This window comes from Acanthochromis polyacanthus, chromosome 11, assembly GCF_021347895.1.
Source record: "Acanthochromis polyacanthus isolate Apoly-LR-REF ecotype Palm Island chromosome 11, KAUST_Apoly_ChrSc, whole genome shotgun sequence".
Lineage (NCBI taxonomy): Eukaryota > Metazoa > Chordata > Actinopteri > Pomacentridae > Acanthochromis > Acanthochromis polyacanthus.
The window spans coordinates 24817718-24839775 of NC_067123.1; the positions used below are offsets into that span (position 1 = coordinate 24817718).

At 41.3% G+C, this 22058-nt stretch overlaps 2 protein-coding genes across 6 annotated transcripts; both read left to right on the forward strand.

Annotated features, from left to right (window-relative positions):
* LOC110972814 (glutathione S-transferase A-like) lies at nucleotides 1-10203 on the forward strand. Of its 4 annotated transcripts, none has more exons than XM_051955674.1 (6): nucleotides 1-264; nucleotides 7048-7113; nucleotides 7335-7440; nucleotides 8166-8287; nucleotides 9370-9449; nucleotides 9568-10203. In XM_051955674.1, exons 1-6 carry the CDS (start codon nucleotides 97-99, stop codon nucleotides 9695-9697), a joined length of 672 nt encoding a protein of 223 aa, XP_051811634.1. In that variant the 5' UTR covers nucleotides 1-96; the 3' UTR covers nucleotides 9698-10203. The 4 variants fall into 4 exon arrangements, with proteins under 4 accessions (XP_051811634.1, XP_051811633.1, XP_051811636.1 ...); XM_051955673.1 differs by lacking the exons at nucleotides 7048-7113; nucleotides 7335-7440; nucleotides 8166-8287; nucleotides 9370-9449; nucleotides 9568-10203 and adding exons at nucleotides 420-485; nucleotides 663-768; nucleotides 1365-1486; nucleotides 4951-5030; nucleotides 5153-5713 and having other exon boundaries at nucleotides 21-264; XM_051955675.1 differs by lacking the exon at nucleotides 1-264 and adding an exon at nucleotides 6288-6900.
* Nucleotides 10204-14338: 4135 nt separating this feature from the next.
* LOC110970014 (glutathione S-transferase A-like) lies at nucleotides 14339-20204 on the forward strand. Of its 2 annotated transcripts, none has more exons than XM_051955686.1 (6): nucleotides 14339-14630; nucleotides 16693-16758; nucleotides 16846-16951; nucleotides 17511-17629; nucleotides 17714-17802; nucleotides 17922-19333. In XM_051955686.1, the coding sequence occupies exons 1-6, from the start codon at nucleotides 14463-14465 to the stop codon at nucleotides 17953-17955; spliced, it is 582 nt and encodes a 193-aa protein (XP_051811646.1). In that variant the 5' UTR covers nucleotides 14339-14462; the 3' UTR covers nucleotides 17956-19333. The 2 variants fall into 2 exon arrangements, with proteins under 2 accessions (XP_051811646.1, XP_051811645.1); XM_051955685.1 differs by lacking the exon at nucleotides 17922-19333 and adding an exon at nucleotides 19359-20204 and having other exon boundaries at nucleotides 14341-14630.
* Nucleotides 20205-22058: the final 1854 nt, after the last annotated feature.

The window sequence follows — 22058 nt, forward strand, 5'->3', positions numbered from 1 at the left end:
GCCAAATTTCTCTGCATTTCAGTTCCACTCCGCATTTCGTTCTCCAACCACAACGTCTTGTGTCTTCTGTCAGTTGTTGCACTTCACTCTGAAACCATGGCCAAGGACATGACTCTGCTGTGGGGCTCCGGTTCTCCTCAGGGCTGGAGGGTGATGATCATGCTGGAGGAGAAGCAGCTGAAGGGCTACAACCAAAAACTGATCTCCTTTGAGAAAAAGGAGCACAAATCCCAGGAAGTCCTGGACATAAACCCCAGAGGTCAGGTGGGTTGAAGTCAAACTAGCCGTTTACCTAGAAACCAGTCAAATCCTCTCACAACGTCAGTCTGCCTATTTTTTTAATTCATTGATTTATGTTACACATGCTGGATCTTAAAGTAATTATTTTAGTTTTTAATTCCCCCCTGTCTGTCTTCAAGCTTCCTGCCTTCAAATGTGGGAAACATATCCTGAATGAGTCCTACGCCGCCTGCTTTTTCCTGGAGGTAAGAACAAGTTCTAGTTAATCTGGATCTAGTTAATATTTCATGCAGTAAAGGAGTTAATTAGTAGGAGGGCTATTCTGCTTATCAGACAAAGAGACATCCTACACCATAGGAGAAGAAACCGAAACTTCATGCTGTTCTTAATGACAGTTTCTCTTTTTTCTGTTCCATCAACAGAACCAGTACAAGTCCCAGGGAACCAAGCTGATTCCCGACACCCCCGATGCACAAGCACTGATGTACCAGCGCATGTTTGAGGTTTTGACACTCCATCAGAAAATAGGTATGTTCACCCTTATATGCATAACTGAAGTATTTGGCTTTTGTTTTGCTAGGTAAGACTTCTGTGCTCACCCTGAAAATGCTTCATCTTAATAAAAAATGGACCAAATGGTGCAAGTTTCTCCAAATTACATTGAAACCACTTGGAATTAGTGAGTTTTTACAGACTATCCAGGCTACTAAAACTCAACCTCAGGAATAGTTATGGAACTTATTTTGGGACTGAGGTGTTCAAAACACATGCTGAATGAAGTCAAGACGACACAATGAATTAAATCTATGTATCCATGAACCTAAGCCCTTGTAATAGGTAGTGATGGTGAAGGGTCACATGTTTATCCCACAAACTATTAGGTGCTCAGATTGGTTTGCATGTAAAGCTAAAATCGTGAGACCTGGTGTTTTATTTCTTGAGGACGGTTGCTAAACTAAGATAGCTGTAATCCCAGGTTATCGATGAATGCACCACTTCAGGTTCTTATTTGAACCCTTTTTACTGTCCTCTGTGTGAAGCCGATGTTATATAATGATTAGTCTCATAGCCTTCATATCTCAGAAAATGGTTGTTACAACTAAATACCTGTTGATATTTTCCAGTGGAGATTGTCACCTACAACAACAGAGTCCCAGAGGGGGAGAGACACGACTCTGCTGTTCAGAGAAATAAGGAGGGTCTGACAACTGAGCTCAAGCTGTGGGAGGGATACCTGAAAAAAATGGTAAACACTTCAACATTCACACCACACACTACAGAGTGTAACCTAAGGAGGTCTTAATAAGCAAGAGGCTGTAATATAATGTTACAGTACAGCAGCAGCAATTTGTATTGCTGTTATTTTTTTCTTAGTCGTATTAAATGTTAACGTAAGTGCTGCTTCAAGAATCATAACGAAACTGGATGATCTGAGAGACAAAAATTGAACTTTTATCTGAACAGGATGGAGGTAAATGACTTCATGCTTCAGGAACAGCTCAGCACTTTAATGAAAATGCTCATTCACTACATCAGAGATTTACATGAGAACATTGATAAGTTGGGCTTAGAACAGGTAGCAAAAGGCTGCACCAAGTGGGGATATCTTTGGACATCTTGCTGTTGTTTCTTTTAATTATTCTATATAAAAAAAATTCTGTCGGCTATTGGACCATTTCTTCATTGGGTGCAGTGTCTGTCTGTTCGGACCACAAACCTCTGTAAAATCACAAAAAGTTTGTTTTATTAGGGGCTCGGGCATGGACATGCCCCGAGCCACTATTGCTCTCCCGCGGGGTTTCTTATTCTTCTTCCACCTAAAACTTTGGCTCGCTACTCCTCCTAGGGCTTTGAGAAATCACACACAAATTATATATCAGCTCGTGCGGTTTTATCGGGAATTGATGGCTATGACTTTTCTAAGACATTCATTCATATTTGCCAGAGTTATGAGCAAAAAACTGCTTTGATTTTCACATACACAACTAGACAATTCCCGCTCGCGGAAATCGTGGGAGGGGCTCGGGCCAGGCGCCCGTCGGGCCCTCACGCAACCCCATCCGGAGCGGCCACGGGAGAGGCATATACTGACATCAGGCCGGGCGTCACATAAAAACTCACTCACAACTCCATTTTTATTGGTTATAGTTTTCTCATTTTATGCGGAAATTATGAAATCAAGAGGGACCCGCATATTTCTCTTTTTTTTCGTGGAAATGTGAGATTCTTGCTGGAATTATGCGCTGTTTTGCGGGGATTATGCGGCCTTTTGGGAAATAATTGACCCCCGCATAATCAGCGGCATTTTGGTGATTAATGCGGGAATTCATGCGATCGCATAATCGCGTTTTTCTGGAGGGTCTAGTTATTTGGTTATTATTATTAATTCATAAATAGTGTTATTTATGTCATTAATGGTGTTATTATATATTTCCTGACTTTTTTTTCTGTGAAGATCCCGGAAAGGGTTATTAATATTTGGTTATGTGTGGCTTTCTGGAGAACAATGTTTATGTTTAGGCACCCCTGCGATCATCACACTTTTTCTGTTACAAACTGACCCTGGCCCCCCACCGGAGAAGGGAAAAGTTGTGTGGCCCTCACAGGAAAAAGTTTGGGGACCCCTGCTCTAAAGGCTGTGTGAAGCTGAGAGGTTTTTGTTAGCTGTAATATTAAATGTTCGCTCACATCCTGTGCATCACCTGGGGGCTAAGCCCCCCTGTCCTTGAAACCTAGTGACCCTCTGCAGCAGTGCTTCTCAACTGCTCTCCAACTGCGGCCCACGGGACGATATTTTGTGGCCCTCTACTTGAGATCAAAGTTTAGCATTGGTGCGGCCCGCCGGCTTTTGTCATACGCTTCCGCGTAGTTCATAAGCTATCACTTTGAGAAAATGTCGAAGAATGGCAGCAAAGTGGCACGAGCTGGGCTCGAATTCACAACCGCCACACCGAAGGCAACAACTCAACCTGTTGAGCTATCAGTGATAGATGCTGGCAAGTCTATCTGCCGACTTCTTCAGTCTCACACCTAGTGACGCCTCAGCTGCAGCGCCCGATTGCGGTTCCCACGTCAATTAAGCACTGGCGCATCACGTAACAATGTGCCAGGTGAATAATGTCGGACTCACCTGAATATAGAGAGTGTTTACTATATTCTGTGAAAGGATTGTCCATGTAGTATGCACCGTTTGGCCAGGATGGCGATTTAAGCCAAAAAAAACCTGACTGATTTCGTGTCTCTCCACACTCTGGGACCAGAGCAGCACACGCTCTAACAGGAGATTTTTTGCTCAACCCAGGGGTTTTTGGAGGCTCCTCTATGGAAAACCATAAATCCCACCATCACAATATATACATGCCTGAAAAGAAGAGACTTGGTTTTTTTTTTAAGACTAAAATGAAGTCTCTAGGTGAAAGTTTTTTGCTCATAACTCTGGCAAATATGAATGAATGTCTTAGAAAAGTCATAGCCATCGACTCCCAATAAAACCGCACGAGCTGATATATAATTTGTGTGTGATTTCTCAAAGCTCTAGGAGGAGTAGCGAGCCAAAGTTTTAGGCGGAAGAAGAATAAGAAATCCTGCGGGAGAACAGTAGTGGCTCGGGGCATGTACATGCCTGAGCCCCTAATGAATGGGGAGACTGAATCACTCAGACTTAAAAGTCACCTGTTTTCACAAATGCTTCGCCATACTTTCACCTAGACACTTCAGTTTACTCTTTAAAAAAAAAAACCCAAGTCTCTTCTTTTCAGGCATGTATATATTGTGACAGTGAGATTTATGGTTGCCCATAGAGAAGCCTCCAAAAACCCCTGGGTTGAGCAAAAAAGCCCCTCTTACAGCATGTGCTCCTCTGGTCCTAGAGTGTGCACAGTGACAGGGACGAAATCAGTCGGGGGGTTTTTGGGTTAAATTGCCATCCGGGCCCAACGGTACATACTACACAGACAATCCTTTCACAGACTATAGTAAACAATCTCTATATTCATATGAGTCCGACATTATTCACCTGGCACATTGTTACGTGACGCGCCAGCCCTTAATTGACGTGGGAACCGTAATCGTGCCCCCATAAGGCTCAATGCAAAATAGGGCGCCTATTGTAATGAAACACTCACACCCAATACCGCCACAGGAGCTGCATGTCAGCCTGAAAATCAGTTAAACCTCTCAGCATCACACAGCCTTTACAGTTACTCCAATCCAACTTTTGACCAGGTGAGATCTTCCTGTCTCTGCCTTTCAAAATAAAACACCGCACAATTTCAAAAAAAAGCCTGTGACAGACCGGAAAACGACGAAATACGCCTCTCCCATGGCCGCTCCGGATGGGGGTCGTGCGAGGGCCCGACGGGCGCCCAGCCCGAGCCCCTCCTGCGATTTCCGCGAGCGGGAATTGTCTAGTTTGAGTTGTTGTTCTGTCAGTGCCACACAGATTAAATGTGATGTGGTAATTCATGAGTTTCACAGGTGCCGCTTGGTAAACTTTGTTATCTTTGGACATAGCCAGGCTGCCTGTTTGACTCTATTTTCTTAAGACAAGCTCACCAAAGCTTGTTGTTGATCTTCCATCAGGCCATCAAAAGAGAGCTTTCGCTTAACATGAGACTATATCTTTAAAAGACACTTTCACCAATACTAGATGTGAAATATTTAATTATTAATGCTGGCATTCTCCATAAACTCTTGTGTTCTCTCTTCGAGGACTGTTGTCTGGCTGGAAAAGAATTCACACTGGCTGATGTTGTTTTTTTCCCAAGCGTTGCTTTTCTATTCCGCCTTGGGTAAGTGGGTTAAAGAACCAAAAATTACTATTAGCTGCTAATCTGGATGGAGTAATGAACAGAAACAATTGCACAATTTAAAGCGTCATAATGAATTTTCTCTTATTTTTTTTCTCCCGTAGGTTAAGTAGTGAGCGTTACCCTGCACTGGAAAAATACTACAGCAGTCTGAAGGACAGACCCAGCATCAAAGCCACCTGGCCTCCTCACTGGCAAACCACCCCCGGACCAGGCATCATGAATACCGTCTGAGATCCAAATCCTGCTCAGTGGACACACTAATGGTTCCTGTCATGATTTGATCTGTAACCACTCCTTGCATTGCACTACTTAAAAAAAGGCTTTGCTTCTGCTATGAAAAGCAGTTTTCTGCAAAGTGTAAAAAGAGGAGAAACTCAATTTTTATCTAGTAAAAGATAAAATAATGTTCACACTAAATAACATGTATGATTGGGTCTATTTATATGTGAGAATAAAAATCTCCACTAATTCAGTTTAATGTTGGTACCACCTTCATGTTTTACTTATCCAGCTCCTATGCCCCTGATATGTACGTATGTAATGTAAGAGTTATCAGCTCACCTCTCCTAACTCAGAAACGCATATATACACACACAGGTTTTTCGATGCACTAATTTAGTCCTGTGGTAAACTAATTAAAGTTGTCACTGCTACCAATCAGACTTTCTCTCTTTGTATGTTTTCTCACACTTTTGACTGTGGCCTCCACCTGCATGTGTTTTAAGCTGCATCTCACCTCCCAATCAATCCATGTGTGTACATGAACACTGCTTTTTAAATCATACTTTTTCTTTTGTCTTTCTGTATGCAGTATGGATACAACTTAGACATGGGGCTTCATAATAATGTTGTGCCTTCAGCTTTGTTTACATGATGAAATCACATGTATGTGTGCTCTTGGCAGCTGAAGCTTGTGATTCAACACCATTGTGTCTGTGACACAACTGCACACTGGGTGGTGGGTCAGAATAACCATGAAAACATGCTGGCTTCCATACTAAAAAATGAGACCTGATGTAGAGTTTCTTGCAGCCAGTCCCTCTATACAACAAGAAATCAACATCCAGCTTGAATCAACCCAACTCAAACCAACAAAGTCTACCAGAAACTTTGATGTCATGATCGATGACTTACTTCAAGAAACAGGCTAATAAATATTTAAAGTTTCAGCACACAGAAGCTTTTTATTTCAATTTGCATCAGTGCACGATACAGTCTTGTTTTTGTGCTGGATTTCCTTTTGTTTTTTTATGTGAGCTGCATGCTAAAGCCAACGAGTTTAGACACAAAGCAAGAGAACTCACTCCTCCTCACATGACTTTGTCAGTGCCTGTTGATATAAGCAGCTGGGTGGACAATAATCTACATAGAATAGTTTAATAAAGCCAACTGTGCAGTGTGGGGATTGAAATGTACACTTTCAGTAATGCATCACACTGCACTGGGTTGACAAAAGGAGCACCGTTTAACCTATTTAGACAGGGCGTTAACTATTCTAACTTCCTTGACTCCAGATCGTTGGTGACAGCTCAAAAATGGGATGGGAATAAATTCCACCAGTCCGGATGTGGTGGGCTGGAGCTTGAAATAAAACCAGCCTTCTGTGCGTATCGGTTCCACTCCTTGCTTCATTTACCAGCCACAACGTCTTCTGTCAGCTGTTGTACTTCACTCTGAAACCATGGCCAAGGACATGACTCTGCTGTGGGCCTCCGGCTCTGCTCCCTGCTGGAGGGTGATGATCATGCTGGAGGAGAAGCAGCTGAAGGGCTACAACCAGAAACTGCTCTCCTTTGAGAAAATGGAGCACAAGTCCCAGGAAGTCCTGGACATAAACCCCAGAGGTCAGGTGGGTTGAAGTAAAACTTGTTTGCCTAGAAACCAGTCAAATCCTCTCACAACTTCAGTCTGCTTTTTTAATTAAATAATTTATGTTACATAGACTTGAATTTAAGTATTTATTTAAATTTTTAATTCCCCCCTGTCTGTCTTAAAGCTTCCTGCCTTCAAATGTGGGAAACATATCCTGAATGAATCCTGCGCTGCCTGTTTGTTCCTGGAGGTGAGAACTTGGCCGAGGTCTTGAACTTGGCTCTCGTTAGTTAATTAATATTAAATTCCTGTTGACATTTTCCAGTAGAGATTCATGCAACCAAGGAGTTAATAAGTAGGAGAGCTATTATGATTGTCAGACAAAGAGACATCCTACATCACAGAGGAAAATAAACCAAAACGCCAAAATTTTCTTCATAACAATTCCTCTTTTTTCTGTTCCATCAACAGAACCAGTACAAGTCCCAGGGAACCAAGCTGATTCCCGATTCCCCCGATGCACAAGCACTGATGTACCAGCGCATGTTTGAGGTTTTGACACTCCACCAGAAAATAGGTATGTTAACCCTGATATGCATAACTGAAATATTTGTCTCTTGTCTTCTGAGGTAAGACTTCTGTGCTAGGCCTTGAAAATCCTTCATCTTAATAAAAAATCAACCAAGTGCAAGTTTCTCCAAATTACATCTGAACCATTGGGATTTAGTTAGTTTTTACAGACTATCCAGGCTACTAAAACTCAGTAATACCGGTAGTTATTGGACTTAGCAGTTGTTTTTAAGCAGAGTTCTGCCCTTTGGGACTGAGGTGTTCAAAACACATGCTGAATGAAGTCAAGACAACACAATGCATTAAATCTATGCATATATGAACCTAAACCCTTGCAACAGCTAGTGATATTGAAGGATCACCTGTTAATCCCACAAAGCATCACATGCTCAGATTGGTTTACATGTAAAGCTAAAGTCATGAGACCGGGCACTTTATTACTTGAAGAAGGGTGGTAAACTAAGATAGATGGAATGACAGTTCATCACAATCGATGAATGCAACGTTTTAGACTCTTATTTGAACCGTTTTTAGTGTCTTCAGTGTGAAGCCGATGTTATATAATGATGTCCTGACTGACCCCAGCCACTGCTGGTAAAAAGAAGCTAAGGCCCAAACACAATGTGGGAGTCCATGTTATGCAACATGTGCACAGATTTCTTTTATTAGCCTCATAGCCCTCATATCTCAGAAAATGGTTGTTACAACTAAATACCTGTTGACATTTTCCAGCGGAGATTGTCCTTTACAACTACAGAGTCCCAGAGGTGGAGAGACACGACTCTGCTGTTCAGAGAAACAGGGAGGCTCTAACAGCTGAGCTCAAGCTGTGGGAGGGATACCTGAGTAAATCGGTAAACGATTCAACACTCACACCACACACTACAGAGTGTAACCTAAGGAAGCATTCATAAGCAAGAGGCTGTAATATAATGTTAAAATACAGCAGCAGCACTTTGTATTACTGTTGTTGTTTTTCTTAGCCATATTAAATGTTAATGTGAGTGTTGCTCGAAGTATCATCATTAAACTGGATGATCACAAATTGTACTTTAAAATTTACTTTAAATCTTAGCAGGATAGAGGTGAATGTCTTGATGCTTGAAAAAAGCACAAACATCTTTACCATCCAGAAATGCGCAAAGCGCCTCTCGTTGTTCTTCCTTCAAAGAAGCGATAGGAGATTCAGTTAAAACTGACTTAATAGCAGCATCTACACGATCGTTGTCCTCCGTTGCCATGTTTGTTTTGATCTACTGACGCTTGGTGTCGTCTTCACACCCGGATAGCCCGCCCCACACACGAATACTGCTGCGTGATTGGCCCGTGCCAACTTGGCTCTGTCCGAACAGTGAAAGCGGGAGCGGTACAAGATGCTTTCTTGAGAGATTTGTGAACTCACAAATATCGCGAGAAATCAACTTGCTGGCAAGGTTAACATCTGAGAGTTAGACAAGAACATTGATTTGATGGGCTTATTGTAGGTAACAAAAGGCTGGAACAAGACCTACAACTTGCCATTGCTTCTTTTAATTATTCCATTTAAAAAATTACATGCTGGACCATTTCTTTATTGGGGTCAATGACTGTCTGTTCGGACCACAAACCTCTGTAAAACCACAAATAGTTTTGTTTTATTTTAATTGTTCTGTCAGTGCCACATAGATTAAATTTGATGTGGCAATTCATGAGTTTCGCAGGTGCTGCTTAGTAAACTTTGTTATCTTTGGGCATGGCCAGGCTGCCTGTTTGGTCCTGTTTTCTTAAGATAAGCTGACCGGAGCTTGGTGTTGATCTTGCATCAGACCATCAAAAGGGAGCTATCGCTTAATGTCAAACTATATCTTTAAAAAAAGCACTTTCACCTATAATGGATGTGAAATATTTAATTATTAATGCTCATATTTTTTTCAAACTCTTGTGTTCTTTCTACTAGGACTGTTGTCTGGCTGGAAAAGAATTCACACTGGCTGATGTTGTTTTTTTCCCATCCGTTGGCTTTCTGTTCCGCCTTGGGTAAGTGGGTTAAAGAACCAAAAATGACTATTAGCTGCTTGTCAAGATGGAATAAAAAACAGTAAGAATTGCACAATTTAAAGTGTCACAATGACTTTTCAAATTTTTTTCCCTGTAGGTTAAGTAGTGAGCGTCACCCCGTACTGACAAAGTACTACAACAGTCTGAAGGACAGACCCAGCATCAAAGCCACTTGGCCTCCTACCTGGCAAGTCACCCCCGGACTGGACATGTTGAAAACCGTCTGAGATCTAAATCCTGCTCAGTGGACACACTAAAAGTTCCTGTTATGATTTGATTTGTACCCACTTCTTTTTTAAAAACTACGCTTTGATTCTGCTATGAAGAGCAATTTTCTGCGAACTGTTAAAAGGAGGAGAGATTCAACTATAATCCCGTAAATGATAAGAATGTTCACACTAAAAAACATCTATGATTGAGTTTATTTATATTTGAGAACAGAAATACCCATTGAAACAGTTTGATGTTGGTACCACCTTCATTTTTTTTTGTTATTCAGCTCACATGTCCTTTATATGTACGAATGTAATGTAAGTGTGTACTTTGAAATAAAGTATTTTTATGTGGAAAAATAATTATTTGGATGTACCACATAAAGGAATGTTATCAACTCACCTCTCCATGCCCAGAAACGTATATATACACAAACACCCAGTGTTTCTAAGGTTTTCAGATGATGCACTAATTCAGTCCTGTGGTAAACTAATTAAAATTGTCACTGCTAACAATCAGACTTCCTCTCTTTGTGTGTTTTGTCACTCTTTTGACTGTGGCCTCCACCTGCATTGGTTTTGAGTCAAAAGCCTGATGTGGCCTCTGTTGTTCGGTCATGTGGATTTGTCCTGTACAACATCGTGAAGATCAGACCCGTCCTGTCTGAACATTCAGCACAACTCCTAATACAGGGTCTGGTAACATCACGTATCGACTACTGCAACTCCTTACCGGCAGGCCTCCCCGCATGCACGGTCAAACCTCTGCAGATGATCCAGAATGCAGCAGTGCGTCTGGTTTTCAACCACTCATAAACAGCTCATGTCACCCCACTGTTCAGATTGCTTCACTGACTTCCAGTTGCTGTCCACATAAAAGTCAAAACTTGACGCTTGTATTGAAAACTACACTGAAAACGGCTCCCTCCTGCCTGAACTCTCTCATTCAGATCTGTACTTCTAGTCACTCCACTCAGCCAACAAAAGGCACCTGATACATCTGTGGTATCTGATCTGTTACATGTATTACTTAATAAGTTAGTAGACTGGAATCTGTTTTGTTTGTTCTATTTGATATGAGTTGCTTGTTATATGTAGTGTTTGCTCTGGTGTCTGACCACAGATGGAAACAGCATTATATTTAACCCATGCCATGGGAAAGTGTTCTCCTGTTTACAGAGCCCTGTTGGAGGTGTTTTTATGAAGGTTCTTTTGTCTAAAATACTGATTTAGGGATTCTTCAGCTGTTGTAGACAAGGGGGAGTTGTTTGGGGATGCTCTCTGCTTTCCCCATATGGTAGGCAACAAAGAACCATTTGTTTTAACTCCTCCTATATGTTGAAAACCTATAAAACCTGATTGCTGGTCATTGTCCAGCAAGGAGGATTCAATTGGCCGGCTCCTTCCAGGCAGGTTCTGTCTGTACTGATGCTGCTCTTTCTTTTAATAAAATACTTTTAAAGAAAGTCAGTGTCACGGACATTTTCTCCTTCACCTGCACATCATGGACACCAGAGAGAGAAACAACGACACATCCACCACAACAGGGTCAGTCAATAGCTGGACTCTTCTCTGTGGTTCCCTGGTGGTGGAATAAGTCACCAAACTCTGTTTGATGTGCAGAGTCCCCCTCAGTCTTTAAGAAAGCGTAAAAACTCAACTCTTCACTGAACACTTTTTAATGTGAGAGACTGCAAAAAAGAAAAAAAAAAGATCCTATTACATCCTGCACTGCCTGTAGGCACCAAAGTCCTGTTACAATTGAACTTGTTTCACAGCACTGATCCAGGTTATTTTCTCGCCACTAGATTGGTGCTTGTGTTGTATCTAGAAGAGAAGGAGAAATTCTGGCGGAAATTTGACGAAGGAATGCAGAGTATCCCCAGAAGTGATATAGTGGTGACTGGTGCAGGCAACAGAGGTGACAAGGAAGTGATGGGCACCTTTGATTTTCAGGATAGGATCGCAGAAAGATAGATGATGGTAGACTCTGCAAAAAGGATGGCAATGGGTGTGTTGTGTTTTGTTTGATTGTGTGATTCCCTGATACAGGTCTACTCCCCTTCACACCCACTTCGCTCTGCATGTGAGAGACGCCTGGTGCTTCCAGCCCAGCACGGCTCGATATCTCTAGCCAGACTCTTTTCCTCTGTTGTTCCCAAATGGTGGAACAATCTACCAAACTCTGTGCGTTCTGCTGAGTCCCTTTCTACTTTTAAGAGATAATTGAAGACTCAATTGTTCAGAGAACACCTCGGCAATTAATCTGACTCCACCTTAGGGGTAGAATAAGTCAGGTGGTCCAAAACCCAGCATTTATTTAGCGCTGACAAAGATTAAAAAAAAAAAAAAAAAAAAGGGGTGGTCGCTTGGCAATTCTTCTGCAACCTTTGACCAATCGCACTTGAAGCACTTTTTGCACTTACTACAGGTTTTTCCTTATGTCTGAATTCTTGCTTGTGTTGTACGTCGCTTTGGACAAAAGCGTCTGCCAAATGAAATTGTAGAATTGTAGAATTGTAATGGAAGAGGTTTGCTGTTGCTCAAGATGAACATTTGTTGTTAGCAGTCCGTAGCCATGCAAGACAGAGTTCACATATAAAACAAAGAGCATCTCCTTCTGCTGCTGCCTCATTCAAACAGTGCCAGTCCAGACAGCAGCGACACCTAGTGATAGCTACTGATCATAACAGGCTGTCGTGTATATTTTCTTCCAGAAGAGTTAGGAACTTAGGGTGACTTATACGAGCAAAGGTAGGAGCTCACAGGTAGACTACATCTTGTATAGACAGTGTAATCTGAAGGAGATCAGTGAATGCAAAGGAGTGGTTGGTGAGTGTAGACAGACAGCATACTGTGGTGGTGTGTACTATGACTGGTGAGGAAGATGAAGAGGGCAAAGCAAAGGCAGAGCAGAGGACGAAGTAGTGGAAGCTGACAACGGAAGTATGTCGTGTGGTTTTCAGGGAGGAGTTGAGACAGATTCTGAGTGGTCAGTAGGTGCTTCCAGATGGCTGAACAACTACAGCGAATGTGATGGATCAGGGAGACAAGTAGGAGAGTACTTGAAGCGTCATCTGGAAGGAAAGTTGATCAGGAAACTTGGTGGTGGAATGTGGAAGTGCAGGCATGTATAGAGAGAAACAGGTTAGCTAAGAAGAGGGGGGGGGGGGGCAGCAAGAGGACTGAAAAGAGTAGACAGGTGTATAGGGAGATGCAGTGTAAGGTGAAAGTAGAGATGGCAAAGGCCAAACATCAAGACAACCACCTCGTCTCCCATAAAGGCAGACCTGGCAGACCCGGACAATCACAGTTCGTATTAATTTCCTGTTCAGTCTCGCTCCTCTACTCTTGCTGTGTACTTACATTGTCTTCCATGCTTTCAGTCTGGACTCTTGCCTGCTCGTGCCTCACCTGGATTCCCCGCTGCCAACCAACCTGTCCATATCTCTGCCGGTAATCTGGCCCAGTCTGCGTCCATCCACCCCCTATCTGTCTGGATTCCCACATGCTGGAGGGAAGTCCTCTGCTTCCGCACCTTCCCATCCCCTCTAGCCACATGGCGCTCACCACATTCCACCGTTCCCCTGTCACAGACTCTCTTACCCTCTCTCTGTTTTTCTCACCAGTTAAGTTCCCTGCTTGATCTCCAAGCCAGACTTAGTTTTCCCTATTAGTTGGTTCTGCTTAAATTCTAGACTGACCATTTTGTTGCTCATTTTGTTAGATGTATAGTTCGAGTTCTCTGTCATCTTACTCTCCTTTCTAGGTCTTATCTTACATGGGTTGATGTAGATTTCAGCATTTTTCTTTATAGATTCTGGTTTTTGTAACTCCGCCTGACCACTAGTGGGCCACCACTTGGAATTAATCTTTATGCTTTTTCTGTTGTAGTACTTCCTGTTGTCATCCTGTTGACCAGGAGTTGTAGTCCTGTTTGTCCTACCCTTTATTGTAAATAAATTTTGCTTTTTCGCTTTTTCCTGTTTCGTGTCTCTGACCCTGCACTTCAGGCTCTGAAAGTGTATTTGTAACAGTTGGTCTTGATCATATACCTGTGGAGGTATGAAAGTGTCCAGGAGAGGTGGCAGTAGTGTTTTTGACAAGGTTGCCCAGCAAGATCTTAGAAAGTGAGAAGATGTCTGAGGAATGAAGGAGAGATGTGCTGGTACCAATTTTTAAGAACAATGAAGATGTGCAGAGTTGTGGCAACTGCAGAGGAATAAAGTTGGGACGGCATCAAGGATCAGCTCTGAGCCTCTTCTTGTTCACTGTGGTGATGGACAGGCTGACAGATGAGGTCAGATAGGAATCTCCATGGAATATGATGTTTGCAGCTGACACTGTGAAATGTCATAACAGCAGGGAGCATTTCTTTTTTTTGTCGAAAAAAATGTTTCTCATTTCTAATGTTTGGGTCATCGAATTTCAAGTTGAAAAAATGTCATTTAGGGGGTTTTCTATGCTATTAAACATAGTGGCTGGGTCATTTTTGAACCTAAGACAACACAAGGGTTAATTGATTTAAAGAAATCAATCAATTATGTGCATCAGAAATATCAGATGAAGAAAATAAAGTTTTTGAAATCTCACAGTTGTAGTTCTGTCTAACAGTCAGTAGGTGTCAGTATGCACTCTATCAAAGTTTGATAACCCAATGAAGTGGGTAAATAATTACCATGTTGGTCTTCTTATGCTCAGTCATCCAGCTTTCGTGTGCATTCTGTGTGTCTTAAGGGACTGTAGAAGGTGTCATCGTGAGGCTGTTTGAACTGAAACCATGGCCAAGGACATGACTCTGCTGTGGGGCACTGGCTCTGTTCCCTGCTGGAGGGTGATGATCATGCTGGAGGAGAAGCGGCTGCAGGGCTACGACAAAAAACTGCTCTCCTTTGAGAAAATGGAGTACAAATCCCAGGAAGTGCTAGATATAAATCCGAGGGGTCAGGTAAGGACAGCAATCTAATTAAAACAGTAATATCAACCACAATAATAACAGTAAAAATGAATTCTGCTTCTTCTTATCACACCATGATCGGCTCATATTCATCCTGTCAGTTTCATGCTCTTAGGAGGAATTAGTTATGCACTGTTGCGCTGTAAGGTACTTGAGACCAAACTCCTATCAAAAAATGTGATATATAATGATTTCCAGTATTGGTATGTAACTTCACCTGTTTGAATCAAACAGAATAGCTTTACCAAATCACAATAATGGACTGTTTAATTTGGCATGTGTTCCGTTTTTCAGTTAGGTTTATTCCTCCTTATCAGTATCAAAGATCCTTTTGTTCACTAGCTATGGCACCATAAAAAATAAGCTAAGCTAACGAATACAAGCAATGATGAAGTCAAGTGCATTGACAATAGATGTAGTAATATTAAGCCAAAGATAGTATAAGCCTTTCAATTAATGTGAGGTTTGGAGGACATGTTGTTTGATGCAGGGCTTCATGACATGTTGCAATAAAAGTGCACCTGCTGTTGATAGTTTCACAGTCACAAAACCTTTAAACACAGTTTTTGTTTAAAACAGAGCTCCAGAGATAGTAAGAGTTGCGACACTCCCATAGGGTGCCGTTTGTACGCTTTCTTCCGGTCTACTTCCGGGTTGCGGAGGCTTGTTTAGTTCCAAGCACCGCTTCGACAGTGATAGCCGCCGTTCATTTGCACTGCAGGTTGTTGAGTATATGTGGAGGTAAGTTGATGAAATGCCTACCTCTTTTGAATTGTCAACTGCCTATATTTTATCAGAGCCTCTTTATGATGCATATGCTGAGCTTTATTTGTATTTGCGCAGCGTAATTATATATATTTTTTATCTTGGTAGACGACCGAATTTCTGCTACTTTTTTTTTTAGCTCGACTCTGCTGTTAGCTGTGAAGTTATCTCCAGAGATATATTGACGGATTAACTGTTGATGAGTCGCTACCTCTTTTTAATTTTAACGTCTTTATATTATATCAGAAGCCCTTTGTGGTGCATACATTTATCTGTATTTGTGAATATTGGCAGATGACCGACTTTCAGGCATTGCCTTGTGCTTGTTAGCTCTTCTTTGAAAGCTACCTAGCTACATCGCTACCTCTTTTTAATTGTCAAGACTACGTCCTTTATATGAAACCCTTTATAATGCATAAACTTATACTTGTAAGTATTTAACAAATATGTTTATTAATATCTATCGTATCTATCTGTCTGCCAGTATCCCGAGAGCAGTCACTGAAGACACGAAGACCCTCATTGTTTCTCCCATTGTCAATAAAACATACTATTTCATTCATCAAAGCATAATGAGTTGTTATTCTTGAATATATATATTTTGTGTATGTCTTAAAATGGTTATAGTGAGTCAACTCCTGCCTCATCAGAAGTGGCTGGACACTATCTGCTGAATGGACTGTTGTTACTCTGCTTTTCAATAACTCCTAGACTATGGGTAAGTGAATCAGAAAAATATAGACATTGTCTGGAAATACAATATTCCAGCTGGGCAAAAATTAACATCTTCAATCATCTTACGTTTCTGTGTAAAAGTCGATTTTCCATGCTAACACGAATGTGAAACATTCCCTCCCAAACCCCAAAAGTGTCTTTAATATGTCACCTTACGGCTCAAAATGTAAAACTGACATTTACATACATACTCAAATGAATTACTAATCAATCAAGTACTTGGAGGTGTGATTTTATTCCTTTTTTACCGTGAAATCGCCGCTCAGTCCCATAGAAGGAAATGACAGCGCTGCCTGTTTGGAACTATTCAGGCTTACATGAACCACGTGACCGCCCCGCTGCGAGAGCATGAGTGTCGCAACTCTTACTATCTCTAGGGCTCTGGTTTAAAAGATTTTATAGTGAGTAATTGTTCCTAATATTTCCTGTAATACAGCACAACAGGTTGTCCTAATTAGTTTCCAGTAGCATTAGCATGAAAGCATGATGCATAATAAAAGTTAAGCTTTTAATAGTCTTTCTCACTCACATTGTAACTTGGTTTATTTTTCAGCTTCCATCTTTCAAACACGGAAACATCATTGTGAATGAATCCTACGGCATCTGTTTTTACCTGGAGGTGAGGGAGTCGCTCCAACAAGCAGTTTTACACTCAGCATCATGAATTGTGACAAAAGTTCAAATGTCTTTCCTGTCCTAACAACAGAGCCAGTTTAAAAACCAGGGAACCAAACTGATCCCAGATGACACCGACCAACAAGCTCTGATGTACCAGCGCATGTTTGAAGGTCCCACATTCTACGATAAAGTCGGTAAGGAATGAAAGTTTGGTGGTAGTCCTCTTGGTGACAAAATAACACTTGGATTATTGTTTTCACCTGATATTTTCCATACTATGTATTTTATTGATTTAAATTAGCAGTAGAACAGTCTGTTATTTCAAAGCATCAACTTCCTGGCAGATTAAAGTATGATTTAAATCCATGACCAAAAGACCAAGAAGAAACTGGTTATTTATTAAATCCTTAATACCATAACTTAGGAACAGAAGTGGAGATTGTGACTGTATTTTACATTTGGAAAGATACTGAACTGGTGACACTAATTTTGATGGGTTTTATGGGTTGACGCCCACCTCTGAAATTACTTTGGTCTGCGCTGCTTACAATATATTTTATAAATCTTAATAAACATTGATCTAAATTGCAGCTCCACAAAGCAGTAATTCTAGTCTATTAATTGAAACTATGTATCTTGATCTATGTTTATACAGGTACTGTACACCTCTAAACAATGAGTTGTTGGTAAAAATGCCACTGTCTGCTGAATGTGTTAATACATGTCTGTATCCTTAATGTTTCCTGATTTTAGGTGCTGTTGTCTACTATGAATATTACGTCCCTGAAGGAGAGAGGCACGACTCAGCTGTGAAGAGAAACAGAGAGGCTCTGGTCACTGAGCTGAACCTCTGGGAAGGATACCTGCAGAAGGTATGTTGGTGAGCAGTGAAAACACAAAGTGACTCAACATCCACTGATGCAATCAAACTGTATTTATTACTTTTTTCCTTCCAGCTGGGTGCTGGCTCTTACCTGGCGGGACCGTCTTTCACACTGGCCGATGTGGTTGTTTTTCCAGTTGTTGGTATTCTTTTTGGATTTGGGTAAGAGAAACCGAGACTGTAAGAGATGCTGCTTTCAAATGGGTCTCATGAGCTTCTGATTGTGATATGGGAAGTCCATCCATCCATCCATCCTCTATACACCGCTTTATCCTTACTAGGGTCGCGGGGGATGCTGGAGCCTCTCCCAGCTGACTCGGGTGAAGGCAGGGGACACCCTGGACAGGTCGCCAGTCTGTCGGAGGGCGATATGGGAAGTCTTGTACTTGAAATAACTGGAGTTCAAGTGTATCAAACTGTATCAGAAGAGCACGGCTACTAGGAACTGGAAAAACAAATGTTATTGTCAGTGTCTAGAAGTCACCAAGGCTAACCATTTAGCATGCTACCAAGTAGGTAATGTAGGAAATACAAAAGACATAATGAAAGATGAGGCTGTTGGGAATATCTACTGACAATTTCAATATCGGAAGTCAAAACTTTCGGAAAATTTCTGCTTCCACAGTTGTGAATACAACAATTCTCAGTCACTGTTTTCATGAAGATGATAAACTGCTGCTGGCTCTAGGTAGTGGCAGTGCTCTCCCTTCCCTCTCCCTTCACTTTCCTGCTCAGGTGGGTGTGTTTGCATGTGGCACTGGCAGAGAGGTTGCAGCCAAGCTAATCAGTGGGAGCTGGCACATGAGCAGATGGGAGTGACCAAGCCAACTACCTCTCTGTCCATAAAGACAGACACTACACACCACTCAACTGTCAAACAGTCTACAATTAGTTCTGAGTCTCTATTCAAGTCTAGCTCCCTTTGCTTTGATTCCTGCCAATCCTTTCTGGACTCCTCATACCTCCACCCGGATTTCCTACTCCAAGCCTCTGACATCTGAATCCACGTCTGTATTCTGGATCCACCACCAATCCTACTCACCCCTCCAGCCCTAACTCTAAACCTTACCCTCACCATGACCTCCTCCTGGCTGAGCTGATTCAAAGCACTGCACCACCACCCTCACAAGCCACGGCGATGCCACACGCATCCACTCTCCACTGTCACGGCCTCCTGTACCCCCTCTCTGTCTTAGTACTCAGCGAAGTTCCTATTAGCTTCTGAGCCAGACCTGCTAGTTGATTCCTGCCTTTTGACATCCAGTAATGTTACTAGTTTAGTAGCTGTATTCAGCTTTGACTTCCCTGCTTAGCTGCCTAGGTTTTCCATATCGAGGGTCACTTAATTCTTCTTGGTGTTCTGTTAAATTCTAGTGTTATTATTCCACCAGTATTTTGGAGCACACCCGTTTCAGCCTCTGTAGTTTTGCACTCGTGACTCCTAAGTCACTTCCGTTTGTAGTTGTATGCTATCAGTTATAGACTGTAACCCGAATCACTCCTGTTGTACAAGAAGTCTTCTTTTACATTCTATTGTTTGTCGTGTCTCTTACTCTGCACTTGAGCCTCATTAGCGGATTCTTAACAGTAACCCCATTTGAAGGCAGCGAAAAACGCAAATGAAATGAACATGTTTGCACTTCTTTGAGATCTAATCCGTAAATTACATCACAGTGTGTAGATGTTGCAGTTCAAATGTGCTACTTTCTGATCCACAGGTTGTCTGCTGAGCGTTACCCTAAACTGGGAGAGTATCACGCTCGGGTGAAGGAGAGACCCAGCGTCAAAGCCAGCTGGCCTCCTTATTTTGTGGAGGGCCAAGAAGATTGGGACACCCTGAAGGACATCTGATATTCACACACTTATTGTGATGTTCTGGTGTGACATCTAATGCAGAGTTTTTGCTTTTGTCTACTGAAAGCTTAACTAACAGCTTGATAAATATGATACAGCTCAGATTTTCTTAAATTTTCTTGAGATTGATAAAGTATCTATCTATCTATCTATCTTGATTATTGTTGTTGTGAAAGAAATTGTTGGTTAATGAAAGTTCCGAATACATTAGGGAATTACAGGTGCAGATACATAGCAGCTTTTGTTGCATCCACACACTGTGTTTACAACTAACATCAATCTATGTTGACTTACATGTGCAGGCTACTATACCAAAGGTTTGTAATGCATTTAGAGTTCCTGTGAAGTCAGTGTGTGTTAATACATTCATATCAGTTAGCATTTCTTGGAGGCGCTCTGCATTCAGACCACATTAACTGATATAATTAGTGTGTAGTGTAGATTCCAATGTCACATCTCCTCCTTGTGCAAAGTGGCAAAAGTGGGTGGAGTCTTGAAGGACATGACCTTTGCGTTTATTATTTGAATCACAGAAGTAGCTTGCTCTGCACAATGGTAACTCAAATACCCTCTATTCTAATAACTTTGCATAAATGAAATTGTTCAATTTTGCATGATTTTTGCATTTTCACTTTCATGCACAGCCTCTTAGAGACACATCAGCCATACTGTATGTTCAACCATGTCACTGAAATAAACAGTAACACGTGTATCAGGTTTGCAGAAGTGTTTTTTATGACTGTGAACATAGACTTAAATCTTGCACACTGAAGAAGTACAGGTTTGGTCCAATTTCTGGTCCTTGTCTTTGCCCTTTCATACAATTTAAATACTGATGATTACATACTCTATGTTCAACTATGTCACTTAAACAGATGTGTATTGTGTAAAAGGTTTGTTTTGGTTCCAAGTTCTAGTCCTTGTCTTTGCCCTTCTATCCAGTTTTAATACTGATGATTACAGTAATAACTGTTATTTCATATGGAAGAGGTGAAATATCCATCATGGGGCTGACTCTGCAGATAAGAACAGAAGAAATATACAGTTTAAGGGGATCAGTTTGCATATTCGTACTTGTCATTATATGATTAGTTTCTATTTATCAAGTTCACCAGAACTTTATCTGCAGCTGCAGGTCTCACTATTAGTAACAAAGATGTTGAATTAGTGCAGCATGCAGATGATCACATGCATAAAACCCTCCCACCAGAACTTTTTTATGATGTTCAAAAACATAAACCAAATACTGGGGAAAATAATCTAAAAATGACTTTCCTTCAAAAACACTTTGGCTTAACAAAACAGCTCCATGATCTAGATACATTCATACACTCAACAAAAATATAAACGCAACACTTCTTTTGTTTTTGCTACTATTTTTTATGAGATGAACTCAAAGATCTTAAACTTTTTCCACATACACAATATCACCATTTCTCTCAAATATTGTTCACAAATCTGTCTAAATCTGTGATAGTGAGCACTTCTCCTTTGCTGAGATAATCCATCCCACCTCACAGGTGGGTACATTGTAGGCATTAATAAAAAATACAACAAAAGCATAAAGTTGGAGTTGAGAAAGGGTGGAAAAGGCATCAGATAAAATGCTTCATTAACTGGTTTGACTGATGCATGTAGAGAAGAACCACTTGTATGAACCAACTTGAGCTGTATCTGCTTTTCAAACAAAAAATGCTTACATGCCAGATGAGCAAAATGAAAACTCATGCACACTCAGGAGCTGTCACATGAGACAGACTGCAAACTGATGAAGACACAGGTATGGATTTATCGTCAGTGGTGAGAATATGGAATGAAGAGAACAGTATCAGGAGGAGGATTGTCTCTGATGCACACTGATTGGTTAGTGTCTTGAAGATAACATTTTTGAAGCAGATTTTCTGTTGAACTTCTAAGAAACATGAAATGTTACTGGACAGCAGCTGAGTGTGTTATTTGAAGGTAGATCCCTGAGCAGAACCATGTGTTTTTCTTGCGATGTCTGCAGCCTTGTTTCTTTCAACAAGTTATCTTTTGATTATAAACTGTGTCAAAAACATGACCAAACTATGGATTATTTCCAAACACAGTTTACACTACTTAACTGCTCTGTTGATACTGGCAGCTGCTCAATTTCAAGAACAGAGACAAAGAAATTCTTGCCTATGTGAACGATCTGCTCCTTTGTTTGTTTTGAACGCCTACACTGTGAATCTTAAATGTGAAGATAACTTATGTAAGGGGTTCCACTTACATGCAGTACAAGATGGAGTAGAGACATGATTGCTTATTGTGCTCTGCAGTGCCAGAGTTCTCCTCCTCCCCCCCACCTTCACCCTTGTACGTGCAGAAGTAATTGTGCTGAGTCATTGTGACTTTTCAACTGTCAAATCTCAGGTTGCTGTGCACATGCAACAGGAAAAGAGCAAAGTGCTGCAGAAATAGGTTCAAATAAAAAATGTGAAGGAGAACAACATTCACAGGTTTCAACAGATGTGAAAATACAACTTTAATTATAAAAAAACTACATGAAATAACTGCAGCAGTGACCACCAATAAACACC